Source organism: Euprymna scolopes, chromosome 27 (assembly GCF_053919585.1).
Source record: "Euprymna scolopes isolate OS-2025 chromosome 27, ASM5391958v1, whole genome shotgun sequence".
Lineage (NCBI taxonomy): Eukaryota > Metazoa > Mollusca > Cephalopoda > Sepiida > Sepiolidae > Euprymna > Euprymna scolopes.
The window spans coordinates 64,166,429-64,185,890 of record NC_136508.1 but is presented as its reverse complement, the minus strand read 5'-3'; the positions used below and the strand labels follow the sequence as shown (position 1 = coordinate 64,185,890).

At 34.6% G+C, this 19,462-nt stretch overlaps 1 protein-coding gene and 1 long non-coding RNA gene across 10 annotated transcripts in view; one reads left to right on the top strand and one right to left on the bottom strand.

Annotated features, from left to right (window-relative positions):
- LOC145248871 (acidic mammalian chitinase-like) overlaps positions 1-13,400 on the top strand; it is a 208,571-nt gene extending 195,171 nt beyond the window's left edge. For 8 of the 9 annotated variants that reach the window (XM_080110625.1, XM_080110624.1, XM_080110621.1 and 5 more), the window contains 2 exons: positions 7,936-7,964; positions 12,563-13,400. In XM_080110625.1, the coding sequence (XP_079966751.1) occupies positions 7,936-7,964; positions 12,563-12,738 (205 nt within the window). In that variant the 3' untranslated portion in view covers positions 12,739-13,400. The remainder of the gene's footprint in view (positions 1-7,935; positions 7,965-12,562) is intronic. The other variant, XM_080110629.1, reaches the window with a different exon arrangement.
- On the bottom strand, positions 9,671-19,223 carry LOC145248875 (uncharacterized). The gene is made up of 2 exons (XR_013863420.1): positions 19,020-19,223; positions 9,671-12,620 (listed from the first exon to the last, which is right to left on the bottom strand). It is a non-coding gene; the product is annotated as an uncharacterized LOC145248875 (long non-coding RNA).
- Between the last annotated feature and the right edge of the window lie 239 nt (positions 19,224-19,462).

Sequence of the window (19,462 nt, the reverse complement as noted above, 5' to 3'; positions counted from 1 at the left end):
TTTCACATCCAACTTTCCCCCACTCCCATTTAGAGACTGGCATGTTTGTTTTCGGATCACCTGAAAAAGAGTGGACTATCTACACTTAGCAGAGCGTTGGAGGGTTTTAATAATCTTTTTTTTTTTTCTTTTCTGTATACATATTGGAAACATTGTCCAACTCACCACGATAGAATTTTTTTATACACGTTTTTTTCTTCATAAATAATTTTTTTTAGCTCATTAGAATGTATTCCTATCGAGTGAATGTGGTATTTTGGATGAGAGCGATTAGCGATTACTCACACTGATGCAGATAGAACCGTGTCTTGTATTTTTTTTTTAATGTATTTTTTCTTGTCTGACGGAGAAACCCCAAGATTATTAAAAAACGTAGAGATTGAGTTCGTAATAAAACCTTGGCATCTGACTTCGATATGAAATACAATGGTTTTCCAGCCATTTCTGACGCATTCTTCTCGTAAATATTCATATCTTTCCAACTTACGCTGGTATGCCAAGTCAAAATTCTCTCAAATGGAGCCGTTAATTCAACGACGAAAACTTTTTTTCTTTTCTTTTTTTCAAATTAACGGACTAAACGATGATATCCAGCCGCTGATCCGTTAACGTTATTTCAGTTAGAAACATGATCCGGTGTTCTAAGTCGAATGCAATGCGCCAGTCTGTAAGAAGTGAAATTCTGTAAACATCAGAAGACCCCAACAAGGATTAATTTGCGTTTCAATGATATGAATCGTCTCCTCGGGGGTTCAAGAACAGTTAAAAATGATTCAATGGAAGCCAATTATTCTGAATAATAAAATATAAAATAATAAAAAATAAAATAAAAAGACAAAACATTAATTTATCTATTGCAGACTATTACCCTAATCTTTTTAGCTGTTGTTTCACGACGTTTCGGCCAACTATTCTTCTAGCCTTCGTCAGTACGGTTCAAGGTGAGCATTGTCAGGAGATAGCGGTTTCAATCCTACTAAAAGCGAGCCAGAGGCTTACTTGGCCAAAACGTGGTGAGACGACAACAACTATGGAAGGCAGTAATTACTGAGGAGATTCAGAGTTCCTATCTCGTCGCGGTTACCATCTGAGGAAGGCCAGGGGAATAGTTGGCCGAAACATCGTGAAACAATGACTAAAAAGATGAGGATAATAGTCTGCAATGAATAAATTATACAATAATACTCATCTCAATAATGAATTCCAATTAAATAAGATATAAAACATATTAGCAAAACTGACTATAAATATAAAAGCATATATATATATATATATATATATATATATAAATATATATATATATAAATGCATATATATAGCTATATATACATATATAAATGCATATATATAGCTATATATACATATATAAATGCATATATATAGCTATATATATACATATATAAATGCATATATATAGCTATATATACATATATAAATGCATATATATAGCTATATATACATATATAAATGCATATATATAGCTATATATATACATATATAAATGCATATATATAGCTATATATATACATATATAAATGCATATATATAGCTATATATACATATATAAATACATATATATATGCATTTATATATATATATTTATATATGCATTTATATATATACATATATAAATGTATATATATAGCTACATATACATATATAAATGCATATATATATCTAGCTATATATATACATATATAAATGCATATATATATAGCTATATATATATATAAATGCATATAGCTATATATATACATATATAAATGCATATATATAGCTATATATACATATATAAATGCATATATATAGCTATATATATACATATATAAATGCATATATATATATTTATATATATATACATATATAAATGCATATATATAGCTATATATATACATATATAAATGCATATATATATCTAGCTATATATACATATATATATATATTCATATATAAAAACATATATATATACATATGTACACATACATATATATATATATATATATATATATATAACTTTTTAACGGTACAAAAACTATACAGCCCTTTGAAAATAATATACGAAAAAACCCTAGGAGCACCGTTCACCAAACAAAATCTTTCTGCCAGTAAAGCGAAGGCTTACATGAACAAAATTGAAACTTTAAATGATTTTGTGAGTCAGTCTGGTCGAATATTCTGAAACAGTTCATTTTATAGACATTGGCACAAGCTGGATTTTCGATTAGATGTTGGACAATGGCAAAATTCCAAGACAAAAAGAGCGAAAACGACGTGGCTTGCCTAGTCTAATTTCTGCCGGTATATGTTGATTGATATGTGTCTGTAAGTTCAAGGAGGTTCCACCCACATAGCCAACAGCGCATGGGCAATTGAATTCATAAACAACATTGTTTTGGGTGATGTAGGGCAAACTGTCCTTCGTGACGAGGGGGGGGGCAGAGTTTACACTAAAAATCAACCATTACACAACAGACGGGAAACAATTTGTTACAAACTTAATAAATTATCTGCCCAAACACTGACCAGCAACTCCAATCCAAGGTAGATTTAAATAAACAGGACACTTGGACGGACATAGAGCTATGGAAGAATTGTATTTTTTCTACTTGATTATTAATAATATAATTAATCAAATTCTCCAGATAACCATTACGAATGAAAATGTCTTTGACAGTATTCAATTCGTGTTTGATTTTGTTTGAAGAACAAATTCTAATGGCTCTCTACAATAATATCTTAATAAGCCCTATTTTTCTAGAGGTAAGCACAAATGAGCGCCAATCCATATAAAGACCGGTGAAAGTTGGATTGCGATAAACTGTAGTAAGAAAAGAATTCTTACTACGTTCAATCGAGACATCTAGGAAAAGTAAGCAACCTTCATTCTCTTTCTCCATGGTAAATGGTAATGCTTTGTGGAGAGACTGAGATTATCGAAGAAGATTTTTGCTTCACGCTCAGAGCAAAGACTACAAAAGTCAATGACGTATCTAAACTATATTGAGGGTTTCAATATATTACTAGGAGGAGTTACATTGCTATTATAAAGTGAGTTGGCACAAATAGCAATGGTCTGCTGTAGCAGGACATTGGTAAATAGGGTAGAAACCTCAAATGAGCACATGAAATTCTTTGCAGAACTAGGTTGCAACTTGTGTAAATATTCAACCAACCTGAACAAATTGGTAATGCAATTGTAGCAGAATTGGCAGAGAGTATGATGCCGGAAGATGGAGTGGATTTTGAGCCATATAATGCACATACTGAAGAAACGGAAGAAGGACCACACCTCTTGCCTTTACAAAGGAGTACCCTACAAAGACGGATACTGCCCCCCTGCCCTGATTGTGAAACACCGCCTATGGAACCACAAGAGGGGATAATGGAACAGACTGGTGGCAATAACGGTGGTAATGAGGAAGATGGCAATGAGGAAGTGCTGCCCCTGATTCTTCGAAGAAGTACCCGACAAAGACGACTGCCCCCCTGCCCTGTTTGTAATCATGAGATCAGGGGTGAGTGTAGCAGAATTGGCAATAACCTAAATGGAGGAAATAAAGAGCTTACCTCAGATACGTCGGTTGTTGTGTTGTGGGCCGAGCGGAAGAGAGTTCCAAGATGGTATCCATAGTTTTTTATTGGCGTTAACCCCATGCAATTCTCACAGAATCGCGTATGCTCTCGCGCGATTATGCAAATATATAATTCCCAGCCACTATAAAGGCAGGACGCTGGGAAGCAGTCAGGCAGTGTCTTGCAGCTTGTGTGTAGATGGTTCTGGCAGTTGGATTGTTCTTTATGACCACAAATCTGCAAGAAGCGAGTTTTCTTCTGCCTTTTTTTTTTTTGTCTCCTTCTTCTTCTTTCTCTACGGTCATTACAGCCAAGAAATCCCTCTCTTTTAGAGGTGAGCGGTGCAGGGCGAAACTGACTATTTCCTATCTTTGTTCCTGATTTTTGCTTACTACATTTTGCTACAGCAATATTTAGTGTATAGAGCATGAACTGGTTCTATAATAGTCAATAGCCACTGGGTAGGGAGTGTTGGGCAGACCCTGCCATATACAAAATAGGTCTAAGCGGGAGACCTTCGTTATGTATTTTAGGAAGGCCATAAAGTCTAGGCCTTAGTGAACCAGAAGGCCTTATTTTGTCATAGATCTTTTTGGAAAAGTATCATTTCTTATAAAAGTATAAAAGGCGCTTAATTTCATTCTTATAAGTGTTGTCGCATGTTTCAGCAGAGCTAATGCGAACAAACATCTACAACTAACATTTTATGGACATAATCTACACGATTCAGAATAACGACACCAGCACCTGTGTCCAGTTTACATATATAAATATCTTTGATTTCAATGACTTAATGGTTTTGAAATGCTTGATGGACCAAATAAAATCACCTGAATCAATAACAGAATTGGAATAACGAAAGGCTAATTCTTTCAGACTAGTCTTAACAGTTGTTACATGATCAGGAGAGATAGGACTATAATGCTTAAGTTGGAAAAATAAGATTTCAAATGCTGCAAGTGTTTCTTCTTTATCAATATACTATATGTGGGGGGGGGACACAGAAATGCAACTCCTTAAGCAACACTGCAGTCTCAACTTTTGAAAGCACCACAAGATTAGAATAATTAAAAATATTCTTGCCTTCAGCATCATAGTTACGTCCAAATCTAGTTACTTATCAAGCAAATCAAGTTGCTTATCAAGCTAGAGAATGCCAAATATTTGGAGAACCGAAAGAAATCAAAGAAAGTTAAGAAACTCTTTATTCGGGAGAGAGAGAGAGAGAGAGAGAGGGAGAGAGAGAGAGAGAGAGAGAGAGAGAAAGAGAATTAATATAAGAAAGTTGTCCGCGTAATTTATTTATTTCATCGTGAAAGAAAACCCGTTCAATTGTAAGACAAGGTGTAAGTTTGGAAGCAAGAATTCGTTTACCAATAGAAAATGGAGAGACGTTTTCTTCAAGACACAAACGAAAGAAATAGATAATCTAACCGACCTAATTTTGTTCTTAAAACGCGAAAAACAATTCATTTCTTTGATCTGAGCATTGTTGTACCGATTCCACAGTAATTGCTCTTCCGTGACAATTTAATTCGTTTTGTTTTTTTGTTTTTTTTAGCATTTGATATACCAACGATTGACTCTTGATGAGTTTGCTGGTGAAAGGAACCCCTAGAGTTTGTCAGTATATTATTTTTAAAGCGCGCTATATATATATATATATATATATATATATATATATATATATATATATATATATGTAGAGGACTAGAGTATATATAAATCCTAATCCCATTACAAAAGAAAAATAATGAAACGGATGGAAAGAAAGAAACAAAATCTCAATTAATGGATAAGATAAACGTGTCGTTTATTTACTGTTGAAAGAATGAATGTTTTAGATATAACACGTGTTTATGTCCGCGCGGGTGTAACCATCGTTTGTTGCGGGATTGGTAGTATAGAAGGAAAAAGGAAATGTGTGTTCATCTCACGTTCGGGTCACTGTCGTTTGTTCGCGCGTGGGAAAAGAAGTGAGTGATGTAGTGGAAAATGGGAATGATAGTCGAGCGTGTAGACAAAGAAAAGGATAGAGGGTTGACATCAGTTAAAATGCGCGCCATGTCAGGTCAGCTACGTGGTGGTGTTCTCTGCCACAAGTAGTAGATAGAGAGAGAAATAGTGAGAATGTCAATCCAGTTCATGGAGAGAGAAAGCATATAAAGTGTACGTACGGTCTGTTAGCTTTTTGTCCCACATAGTAGCAAGTAGCGTGAGGTACGCGCGTGCATGCGCCTGTCGAAACGGCGGTGGCTAGTGCGCCGATCTCTCACCTCGGAAGGCGAGATGGAAAAGGAAGATGCTGCTTATTGCTCTAGCTTTTATACTTGTTTCTGGTGGTCTTTTGCGCATGTGTGGATTTCCTTTGAAAGGGGAAGTGACGTCGTCCATGTGTGCTTACATGTGCGTACATTAGCGTGTGTGTGTATACACGTGAAGGTGAGTGTATACATGCGAACGTGAATATATGTACGTGTGTGGCCGTGGGCGCGTATGTTTGTGTGCGCGTATGTATGTGACAAGTAATGAGATGTGAACGCATGTTTTTGTGTGAGACTAGAAAAGGCTCGCACACACACACACACACACACACATATATATATATATATATATATATATATATATATATATATATATATATATATATATATTATGTAAGTATATACTTACATAGTATATATATATACATATATTTATACATGTATATATATATATATAAATTTATATATATATAAATTTATATATATATATATAAATTTATATATATATACATACATGTATATATATACATGTATATATATATATATATACATATATATATATACATAAATGTACAGATATATACATATATATAAAAAACTGATATATATATATATATATAAATGTACAGATATATACATATATATAAAAAGGGCTCCTTCAGTCTTTGACAGACTATGGATACCCACGAAGGGGTGCCTGCACATGAAATTTTTGTAGCAGGAGGTGCGCAATCTCCAACCACACCTCTCCCCTAGTCGACATTGTTAAATACCACTGGCAAGTGAAGTGTATGTACATGACGACTGAAAATAAATGCCGACATAAGCGGAGAGCACATATAGCGCCAAGAATTCCCATATAGTAACCCATCTGGTACTAACTATATATATATATATATATATATATATATATATATATATATATATATATATATATATATATCAATGTATATACATATATATATATATCAATGTATATATATATATATATATCAATGTATATATATATATACATTGAAAATGACAGTTAAATATATATACATATATATATGCATATATATATATATATATATATATATATATGTATATATATATGTATATATATATGTATATATATATGTATATGTATATATATATATGTATATATATATGTATATATATATATATGTATATGTATATGTATATATATACATATATATATATATATATATATATATATATATATATATATATATATATATATATATATATATATATATGTATATATATATATATATGACAAATGTATTTTGGTGTATGAAGAGTAGAAATTTTTGGAATAATTATTTTTAAATAATATTATGTTTAAATTAGTCCAAATGGTTACGAAATAATTGTAACACAAAACGAAATACACCATATGATGTTCTCATTCTATATTTTGTTGTCTTGATTTTTGCAATATATATATATGTCCGGTTTTTGATATATATCCTGTTGGATGTTATCCTTATATATATATATATATATATATATATATATATATATATATATATATATATATATATATATATATATAATTATGTATATAACTATAATTATTTTAATGCCTACAGACACTAGTGTTTCATCCTTTCAGGAATCATCAGTGCAAGGAGTCACGATTAATGCTGGTCGAAAGATTCGCACCCGATCACAAAGCAATCTCTGATTCCATGAGTAAGGAGAAAACCGTTCGGCCAACGTTAATCTCGGCGAGAAATATAGTTAAAATTAAAATTTATATGAATAGTAAATGTCATTCAAGAAGGCTGAGAGTGATCTTATGATTTTAACATCACGATCTGCGCACGTGGACTTTAGTGACCGACTTATTTCATATATAAGTTTTTTTTTGTTTTTTTTATTCAATTTTTACCCCAAACAAGGCACAGTGCCACTTTGAAGCCGGGGGCTACTATCAGGGACTTAATTAGCAGGGGCATTATGAAGGGTGTTGTTTCGGGGTTTTACAGTAAGCTTTAACTTAAACGCGACAAGTTGATATTTAAACGGAATGCAATTTAGATAAAAACAAATTAATTTAAATTCCAATGATTCATTTTCCTTTCTTTTATAGCAACCCTATCAAACCTCAAACAACACCGGGTAAGATATTTTATTTCCGATTTAAGATTAAAATTTCATCGCTTAAACAAAAAGAAAGCAGAATTTCTTACTGTAAAATCTCTCCCCTGCTATGTACTGCTATTTACTGCTATGTACCGCTATGACTGCTCTGTACTGCTATTTACTGCAATGTACTGCTATGACTGCTATGACTGCTAATTACTGCTATGACTGCTATCTACTGTTATGTACTGGTATTTACTACTATGTACTGCTATGATTGCTATTTATTGCTATGTACTGTTATGTACTGCTATTTACTGCTATGTACTGTTATGTACTGCTATGACTGCAATATACTGCTATTTACTGCTATTTACTGCTATGTACTGTTATGTACTGCTATATACTGTTATGTACTGGTATTTACTGATATGTACTGCTATTTACTGCTATGTACATCTATTTACTGCTATTTACTGCTATGACTTCTTTTTATTGCTATGTACTTCTAAGTACTGCTATTTACTGCTATGCTTGCTTTTTTACTGCTATGTACTTATAAGTACTGCTATTCATTGCTATTAATTGCTATTTACTGCTATGTACTGCTATGTACTGCTATTTACTGCTATGTACTGCTATGTACTGCTATGACTGCTATGTACGGTTATGTACTGTTATTTACTGCTATGACTGCTATGTACTGCTATTCACTGCTATTTACTTCTATGTACTGGCTATGTACTTCTATGTACTGCCATTTACTGCTATGTACTGCTATGACTACTATGTACCGCTATGTACTGCTATTCACTGCTATTTACTGCTATGCACTGTTTTGACTACACGGTGCCAAATTCCAAGACAATTTAAAGTTTTTGATGTTATTTCACCACAAATAAGGCACGTTGCCACTGGGGCGTATGAAGCTCCTATTTGGGATCAATTTGACGGGGATACTATGCAGGGAGTTGAGCAGCAAGATGTCTCTATTCACATTATAATTGAACTTCTACATGTCAGTTCAGCCAGGGAAACAGAGATCTGGAATGCAATTCCAACCTTTTTCATTGTGTGATGTGCCGTTACTCTTTTAACTGTGTTACTTTTCAAACATCTCGGAGCCACACGTTGTCTGGTACCATTGTAACGTAGCCGTTGTAACGTAGCCGTTACATACAAACAAGAGGAAAGAAATAAATAAAAATCAAGTCGGCATTTTTTACTATTTTTAACAAAAGTTTTTTTTTTTTTTTTTTTATTACCGCTATATAATTGTTTCGCCTGGTGTACACTTTTCCTCTCCGGCCTCACGCCGAACACAGGCAGCTATTTCTCCCCTTCACTTTACATATCCATTTTCTTCGACGTCCACTTTGTTTCTCTCCCCGCCTCGATCATGTGCTCCATATTTTCTCCTTTTTTTTCTTTCTTTCTCTTCTTGCGCCAACTGGCGCACATTTCCTAATTTGCATATTTCTTTATTGTTTTGGCTACTGCTGCTAATATCTTTGCACGCTCCTGCTGATGCTTTCCAACGCGCTCACACGCATTCTGTTCACCACCATGTGAACAGCAAAACATAAATGGGCAGTTCACGTTTCAAGATAGACAGACAACAGGTAGACATATAAAACGATAGAATCAACCTTAATGCAACGGAAAAGACTTAGAAGAAAGCTGGACAACAAACAACTGGGTCTCACGTTGGTTGGTTTTCGATGGTATATAAATCCTGTTAAGTTATTTAATGCCATAAAAGGTTATTTTTTATTTTTTATTCTTTACAAGGTAGTGACCACGTATCAAGGCCCGAAGGCCATTCGAGGATAAGGGTTAATGAATACAAGGAAGTAGTTTAGTAATCGTTGGGTAGAATTTGGATGATTTAAGGGGGCGGCTCAACAAGAACTTGTTTACATTGGACTTGAAGGCTACCATATTGTAATCAGCTGAGAAGTAGGCTAATGTTCCGAGCATGTGCTGCATTTTCCTCCTCCCCCCCCCTTTTTTCTTGTGCCAACTTGTGCACACTTCTTAATTTGCATAATATATTCATTTTTTTCGGTTACTCCTGCTAACATTTTTGCATGCTCCTGCTGATGATTTTCCGCGCGATCACACGCGTGTTCTGTTACACCGTCGCAAAGAAACAAATAAAATAAAAAGAGAGAAATAAAAATCTGATTCGACATTTATTTTTTTTATATGAAATACATTTATTCGTGGTTCTTTCAAAACAATGCATTTCATTATCTTTCAAACGTCTTTTCGCGCACACATGTGTTTTAAAACGCTTTGTCATATAACAGGTGCTTTTTTTTTTTAAAGTCTCTATTTTCTGCCACATAACGCCGGCCTTAGCTAACACTTTCTCACCCTCGACTTACACGTCCATCTTCCATGGGTGCACTTTCATTCTCTTCCATACCACGCGCTGTCTTTTTTTTCTTCTTTCTTTTTGCTCTCTTCCTTCCCGTGACGTCAGGGCATGCATACTTGCTTAATTTGCATATATGCTAAGACGGTTGCTGCTAATATTTCACTAGCCAGCTATCCTACAGCTGCTGCTGATTTTCTCACATGCATCCATACGCGCTATGTTACCATAAGAGCATCCCACTTCATTACAATAACATTGAACCACCACTGCCAGTACAGGATGTAACGATAAAATTGTCGCATTAGAAAAGATTACATGATTCCATTTCCGTTTGATCAAAACCGGTTTCCTTTTTTGTTACAGACCATCTACTAGTTGGCCAATTGTGTACAAATCCGAAGAGCGATAGGAGCCATCTATCATGTCTGAAAATGATACAATGTTACAATGAATGAGATCAGAGATGCGCCGCTGTATAACTCCTGCTCTCTACCAATCCAAGTTATGATAACAGTACCATTGCCAGCACCCTCAAAATGCAAATCCCGATGGTCATTGATGTGGTTTCAAGTGAGGACCACATCATGCCACCACACATTTTCGAAGTCGGCTTGAAAGTCAACGCCAAAGTGTACCTGGATGTGCTGAAGAGTGCGGTGATCCCCTGGTGCAATCAGGTGGCTGCTGGCAGACCCTGGGTGTAGCAGCAGAACTCAGGCTTGGCTTCAGAGAGAATGCTACAAATTTTTAATCTTTCTCTCACTGGTCCCCTCCTTCCCCGAACTGAACCCGCCGGGCTAATTCGTTTGATCATACGTCAAGAACATCATCAACATAACCTCCCACAATACCAAAGCTATCCTGATCACCGGCATCTGCCGAGTATTCACCAAGCTCCTGCTGGTGCTTGTAGAAAAGGCATTCTCCCAGTTCCAGACCAGTCCATCCATGCTTCCGTTCAGTCTTGAAAGACAAAGGATATCCCTTAGGGGCAGTAGTGCATGTAATTCTGAGGCAAGGGTTGCGCAATCCTCAACCACACCTCTCCTGAATCGGCACTGTTTGAGTACAGTGGCAAGGAGAAGATCTGGACGACTGGAAACAATGCCAAAGTAAGCAGAGAGCACATACAGCGCCTGAAAGTCCCAAATGGTCATCCATTTAGTACTGACCAGGTTCAACGTGGCTTAACTTCGGTGATTCAGCGGGAACTGGTGTGTCAACGTGATTATGCCGTCCAGACCCGTATCGAGGCAGTGAATGAGGCTGAAGGTTATATTGAATAGATTTCAGCTCTACTACATAATCAAGTTACCTGAAACGATTTTTTCAGTAAAAATTTTAAGATATTTATGATATTGATTATGATTATGATATTGAAATTATAAAAAAATTATTTAAAAAATCACGCCATTTTGAAATGGCATAATGGAAACATATTATAAGGTATTTACAGCTTCTCTTCCAATTTTTGGATTTTAATCGTGTCAAAACACACTTTATTTCCTTTTGACGAATTGATTGTTGCTATTTCTTCTGATGAGTTAAGGGCAAAATAAATTCACTAATTTATATCATAATTAAGTGATTGATTTTGTGCTACGAAACAGATACTGTCAAGAATTGTAAATGTCAACTGAATTAAAGGAATAAATTATAAGATGGTCAACATCATGAGCTTTGGAATATAAACTTTTTCATTCATTCATTATATTGCTCTGTAATCACATTGAGCTTCTTAAATAATGATTTGTATATATTATAAGGAAATAAAGTATATTTCCACAGACATATATATATATATATATATATATATATATATATATATATATATATATTTTTTAAATTTTTAAATTTTTTTAAAATTTTCTTCCTTTGAAGATTGTAACGCTGGGTATGGGGCAGCCAAACCAGCTGCCAACATTGCCCTGCTTTTTATTGAAACCAACCGAAAGCTCTTTTTAGTATCCTCGTTGTTCCCTTAAGTGCAATTGTCTGGATCTCTTTTGCACTTGGTTCACCAGGAATATTAGTTAGGTAGGACTTCAGGTGCTTCTTCATAAACCCTGTGGCACCTATGATAACTGGTATGATTGATATCTCTCTAAGGTTCCAGTTTCTTTTCATATCATACATGAGACCTTGATATCTGGTCTGTTTCTCCCTTTTCAGCTACACATATGCGTATGTGAGTTTATATAAAACATATATTTTCTTTTTTTTCTTCTTTTTTTATCTTCTTTACATTCAGATCCTAACTGGCTCCAAAATTTCTGCACAACTCATGGCAATGGATTTTTCGGAAGAACCTGCAAAACATTTGTGATCTGTATCAATGGAAAAGGCATGGAAAGTCAATGTACGGATGGACAACTGTGGGATAAAAATGCAAGCACGTGTCTCGATGCGAGACTGGCTAAGTGTTAAAGTGAAAATAAGATCTTATTCATGGAAAAACGTCAAACTTTGTGATACCTTAACAGTTCAGCAAACAATTTAATGTTATACTAGTAAATAAAAAAGAAAAAATAACCTGTTTCGGGCATATTTTACAATAGACAACAGAACGAAAAAGTAGACAAGGAATGAATGTTACCAAAAACAATATAAGTTACTCTTCTACCTACACGGATATGGTTTTGTTGTTTTAACTTATTGTTTAAGTATCTATTCAATTTGAATCGCAGGTAGTGCTGAACATTTAAGTTAAAATGAAAAAAACAAAGATGGCGACATGAGGTTGCTACTTTAGAAGTCTTGCGAATCGCTCAAAACGCAAAAATAAAAGACAATAGTGATAGAAATCAACCCAATAAATATGACCGTGATATTTAGTGGGTGGATTGTTTTTATTTACGAGTTTAGAACGATTCTTAAAACTTATTCAGGTAGGTAGAAAAGTAACATATTCTTGCCCTTGGTAGCGTTTATTTGTTTTTTTGTTTTATTTTTGTTTTGTTTCGTTTTTTTTACCACTTGTTTTCTATTTGTTGTCTATAGTAAAATATGCTGCCCCCCTTTTTTCTTTCTTTTTTTATCTTATATTAAACAAATAAACAGAAATTGTCAATAAAATATTTTTTATCTTACATACAATTTGTGTAATTTTATATTCTCAGAGAGAGAGAGAGAGAGAGAGAGAGAGAGAGAGAGAGTAAATAAGTGCCTATTTACTATGCCTCCCCACGGGACAGAGTTAGACACCAGGGTCGTTTTTTAACGTGGAGAAAAGGTACCAAAATAAAAAATTGTCTCAGTCGTGAAGGACTGCTCCTCCAACCGAAAGAGAACAAGAAATGTAAGTGCAGCTGCAGCATCTGAAGAACAGATACTACACTTTGAGATATTAAATTTTTTATTCACAGGAAAAAAAATACAATTGGGAAAATGAACAAAAAAACTTAGGCACAAGGCCAACTCTCGTCTCTGTTGTAAATTTTAAATGATTTTTCTCTCGGCCAGCATTTTTTTATCATGGTTACCCTTTTAAATTTGTATTTATGTGGGAATGGTGGGAGGGGGGTGCCTACTTAAGCCCAATTTTAAAACATTTTTTATTTATACCAAAAAATACAAAAAAGATACTACACTTTGATCTTAACCAAAAGGCCAAGTTACGTGTATATTTAAGGTTTTTATTTTTAATCAATGAAATATTTGTTATGATTTTTTTTTTTAAACTGGTCGATAGGTTTGTTAAAGATATTTCCAAGATGGATGTTTTATGTATTATTTAACTTACAAATAGCATAATAGAAAGAGTTTTTCATTTTTTTTTTTTTTTCATAAGTTTTGGTTTCGGTTTCGATTATATCTGATGGCACTCAAATCATTTATTTTTTTATAAATAATTTTACCAAGAATTCTTCGTAAGTTTTGGTTTCGGTTTCGATTACAGTTGAAGGAACTCAAGTTATATACACATATTTGTTTTCTTCATAAGTTTTGGTTTCCGTTTCAATTCAAGCTGATGCACCCAAGTCATATGGATATATTTTTTATTTTTCAAATCACAATTTCATAATATATAAGAATCCATAGAAAATTGATTCTATAATAATATATACAAAATCTGTATAAATTAAAATATCATATTTAAGTGTATTTTATGACTAGGCTACGTCGGGCGTCCCTGCTAGTTACATATAATTATATGTAGTAATATATCAGCAGGGCTACCCGAGATTGCCTGTATATGACATCAAAATAATATCAATGATAAAGGCTTGCCTTTTTTCTGTTGTTTTTGGCCTTCATACCAATTGTCACTATCCAGCTCCCCTACTCCCCGGGGAGTTGGTCCCCATTTCCCCCTTCACTCCTCACATTAAAAATCGGCCTTGTGCCTAATTTGCTCGGTGGGGAAGCAAATAAATATCTTGGCCTTCGGGTCGAGATCAAAGTGTAGTATCTGTTTCGGCAGATACTACAAGCAAAGACCATATGTGGGGGTAACCCTACATATCAGACCTTGGTCAATGTAGGGGCAACCCTTCATACCAATTGTCACTATCCAGCTCCCCTACTCCCCGGGGAGTTGGTCCCCATTTCCCCTTCACTCCTCACATTAAAAATCGGCCTTGTGCCTAATTTGCTCGGTTGGGGAGCAAATAAATATCTTGGCCTTTGGGTCGGGATCAAAGTGTAGTATCTTTCAAACACTAACACCCCCCCCCGCCCTCACCGTCAAATTTTTCTTTTCTCTCCTACTTAGGACATAACCCCTCCCCCCTCCACTTAGAGGCTGCCTACGAAACCCTAGTTCCTTTACAAACCAGAGTGAAACAGGTGGTCTAGCATTTCAGATAGGGTTAACCGGGGTTAGTTTTTTTTTTTTTTTTTTTCCATGTCCCTCGACACAAATGAAATTTTATTAATATTGTTATCTTTTTTGTATTTTTTGATATAAATAAAAAAAAAATTAAATTGGGTTTAAGTAGGAAGACCCCCCCCCACCTCCCACCACACACCCACATAACTACAAATTTAAAAGAGTAACCATGATAAAAGATGTTTGCCGAGAGAAAAACCATTTAAAATTCCCAATAGAGACGAGATGGATCAACCAACCTCACCCCCCGTCTTCTTTTTGAGTTAGCCTTGTGCCTAAGTTTTTTGTATTTTTTCCTGTGAATAAAAAAATTAATATCTCAAAGTGTAGTATCTGTTCTGGCAGATACTACAAGCAAAGACCATATGTGGGGGCAACCCCACATATTAGACCTTGGTCAATGTAGGGGCAACCCTTCATACCAATTGTCACTATCCAGCTCCCCTACTCCCCGGGGAGCTGGTCACCATTTCCCTTCACTCCTCACATTCAAAATCAGCCTTGTGCCTAATTTGCTCGGTGTGGGAGCAAATAAATACTTTGGCCTTCGGGCCGGGATCAAAGTGTAGTATCTGTTCTGCAGATGCTGCACTTAAGATAATTTGTACCAGTCAATGGAGGGGAACCCCTCTATACTGGGACAATTATTATTTTTGGTAACCAGAGTGCCCCCTTTTTGCCTACTTTTAGGGGAGCTGGTTTTTACCCCACATTAAAAACGGCCTTGTGCCTAATTTGCTTTGGTGGGGAAGCAAATAAATACAATAATATCAATGATAAATAAAACAAGATTTCATTTGTAATGTCAGAAAGTAAAAATATAAGTAATTCCCATCCTTCCAGTAATCGGTAATCTCAGAATAAATTCTGAAATTTAATTTTTTTTATTATTTATTTAAATAAATAAATAAATTATATTTTCACCTGTATTATTGTTATGGCTTTGCAGGCCGGAAATAATCAAAGAAACCAGAGTGGTATAACTAACAAAAAGTGTATTAAAAAAAGTATGTTACAGAAGTATACGTCATGTTTCTGGAGCCATAACTGCTACAAATCACTGGTATTCGCTTATTTTTTCTGCTGTGGGAAGACGTGTAAGAAAGTCGTAAGGTGGAAAGAATCCAGAAGGCCGAATGCAATATAATGTATGGAAGCACGTATGCATTATAACAAGCGTAATGTTTAGATCTGTTGTTCTTGTATAAAGCAAATTTAGCGTGTGCCACAAATATTTTTTAAAGTTAATTAATGAAAACATACTGATGGAAACCTTCTGCCTAATAAGACAATATATTATTTAATTATTGGACTTATAAAGTTGATTTGGATCTCGATAGTTCGAATCGAGTTGTCTCTCTCGTTTATAAATCATGGCCGATCAAAACAGTTTGTCATAAAATTTGATTTTCTTAGTTTTAAAAAAAAAGAACACTTGATCAATTTATAATTTTATAAAACTAAATATACTCCACATTATGTCCACTCACAACTAGCAGATGTATTTAAAAAATTCATAATGATTGGTTCATTAGTTTATAAGTGGATCCTGCTGATCAGTTTATCGATTTATTTCTATAAAGTTTCTTTCGGATTGGTTGTCGATCTGCATCGCAATAAAATAAGTTGACAATAACTAAACAAGAGTTATTCCCCTTACACTCATAGTGCAAGAAGGGGGAGGGGGTAATTCAAGAAATGCCAGGTGTATTTTCATATAATACTAACATCTCAGACTCAGCGCTTATGTCAACGACCATCAAATCTAAGGGAGATAACCAGTATAAACACAAAAATAAGCATATTTTGCAAGATATAATTTGGGACGCTCAAATAATCAGTAGAACAATGAAAGAATGTTAAATGGGGTGGGGGGAGAAAAAGAAAGAAAATGGGTACTTATGCAGAGAGTGATCCGGACGTAACTCACCGGACGCTCGGCTAGCCCCGTAACACGACGTCAACAGCCGGAGTTAGCCGATGTAGTTCGACGGTTTTCAACGAGCGTCGGCGATGTAGTTCGACCGTTGTCAACGCTACGCGCGTGCGCGACGCAAGAAAAAAATTCAAAGCAGCAGACGACAATAAGGAAAAAGAAGAAAAGAAAGTAAAACAGTACAGAATCAGATTTATTTAACAACAACCGTTACAATTTCACATTTATTTAACAACCCTTAAAATTGCGTACCTATGGAAGGAAATATGAACTTAACATATTTGTCGGAAAAAATTGCAAACAGCAGCGCTGCTGAGTGCTGTGCTGCGCTGCTGTTTGCAATTTTTTCCGACAAATATGTTAAGTTCATATTTCCTTCCATAGGTACGCAATTTTAAGGGTTGTTAAATAAATGTGAAATTGTAACGGTTGTTGTTAAATAAATCTGATTCTGTGTGTCCTGGAATTTTGTCAGGAAAGGAGTTTGCTTGCAAAAAAGAAAACCTGTCCCTCATAGTCGTGTGATGCCCTCCAACAGTCTGAGGAAATACCAACAGTAAATATTCCTCGCATTTTTCTTTTACCAGGGTTTTCCTTAACCACCCAACAAAAAAAAAACAAAAAAAAAACATGTTTTGTACAAAAAAAAAAAAAACAGTTTGCTTGTTACCTTTTTTTTTCGCTGTTTATTCTTAAAAAAATGCAAAAGATAACCCTAACCCTAAAAAAAAACCACCCCCCAAAAAAACATGTTTTGTAAAAAAAAAACAAACAAATTTTGCTTGTTACCTTTTTTTCGCCGTTTCTTTTTCTTCTTCAAAAAAAAAAACATAACTTTCTTGTATATAAAAAACACTTTACATTTACAAAAAAAAAAAAAAAAAAAAAAAATACAACAAAAAATTTGTTTTCCGTTACAGTAAATAAAAGTTTTAACAAATTTTACATTAAGGTAGGTTTCTCTTTTCTTGTTATGTTTTCCTCGCCGACGCTCGGCTAACTCCGGCTGTTGACGTCGTTTTACGGGGCAAGCCGAGCATCCGGTGAGTTACGTCCGGATCACTCTCTGCATAAGTACCAGAAAATGATTACACGATTACTGTTACCGAGTTCCGGAAATTGCTGAAGCAGTTTACGAAAAAGAAACAAGTTAGCGAAGTTAGTCAACGAACTTTTAAGTTCATATAACAATGTTAAGTAGCAAAATAAAATTATTATTAACGTCTAATTAATGGTACTCCTGCAGTATTTTACCCACCGATTTCACGATCTTAGCCGAGCGTTGATCGACATCCGTCGAAAAACGCCGGAACATGACGAGCGGTACGATACTCTATCAGCCAATCAGGGCGCTTCAAACGAACGCGCAGCAGACGAATAATTTTCATTGAAATTACACACATAGCGTTTCATTTCAGTTATTTTATTGTTCAAAGTAAAAATACACAGCCTTTCATTTCAGCTATTTAATTTAGCGATAAAAAAAAACAAAAAAAAAAACGGGAGCTGTTGGAAACATATTTATGCGAATTTATGTGGAGACAAAAATTGGGACACAACCCTTTTGTCTCCATAATAAATCAAATCGCGGAAGGCTACCCGGTTTGGGAAGGAGCTTCTTCTTTCCACATCCTCTGAAAACCCTTTGCTCCCCACTTTGCCTCTACAGTCAAAGAAAATCTTCCAGTCGGAACTAAAGATAAACAGTAATTGTTGTCCCTCCCCTACAAACATTACTGAAAAAAAAAAAAAAAAAAAACATTGTTGTTACTGTTTAATAACGTTTTGTTAAAAACAAACAACAAAAAAAAACATTGAAGTGTTTATTATTACTGTTGCTTACCCCCCCCCCCCCAAAAAAAGCTATCGGAAAACAAAATGAACCAAAAAAAAAAAAAAATATTCAACAAAATAAATTTATTTTACTTTAAAAAAACTTACGGTAAGTGTTTGTGATTTATTTTATCGAAATTTTTTGTATTAATTTTATCCATTTTGTTGTGTGTGTGTAATATCTTTTCCTTGTAATGTTGTTGCTATTCACATACTTTTAGCGTTCTTCTTGCACCGGCGTAGCTCCGAATTCTCGGCTTTCGTCGGCGTTAACGCCGAAAGCGTTCGTCAACGCTCGGCTAAGATCGTGAAATCGGTGGGTAAAATACTGCAGGAGTATCACAATGTGTTAAGTAGCAAAATAAAATTATTATTAACGTCGTTACACAAAACAAAAAGTAAACAACCTGTTACAATGAAACGATGTTAATTAATCAACGAAAATTAAATAAACTTGTTAATTAATCACGAAGTTGTTGTCCAATTAGACAAAGAAAAATGCTTCCCTTATTTAAGAGACCCCCCCCCAAAAAAACCCCGAACACTTAACC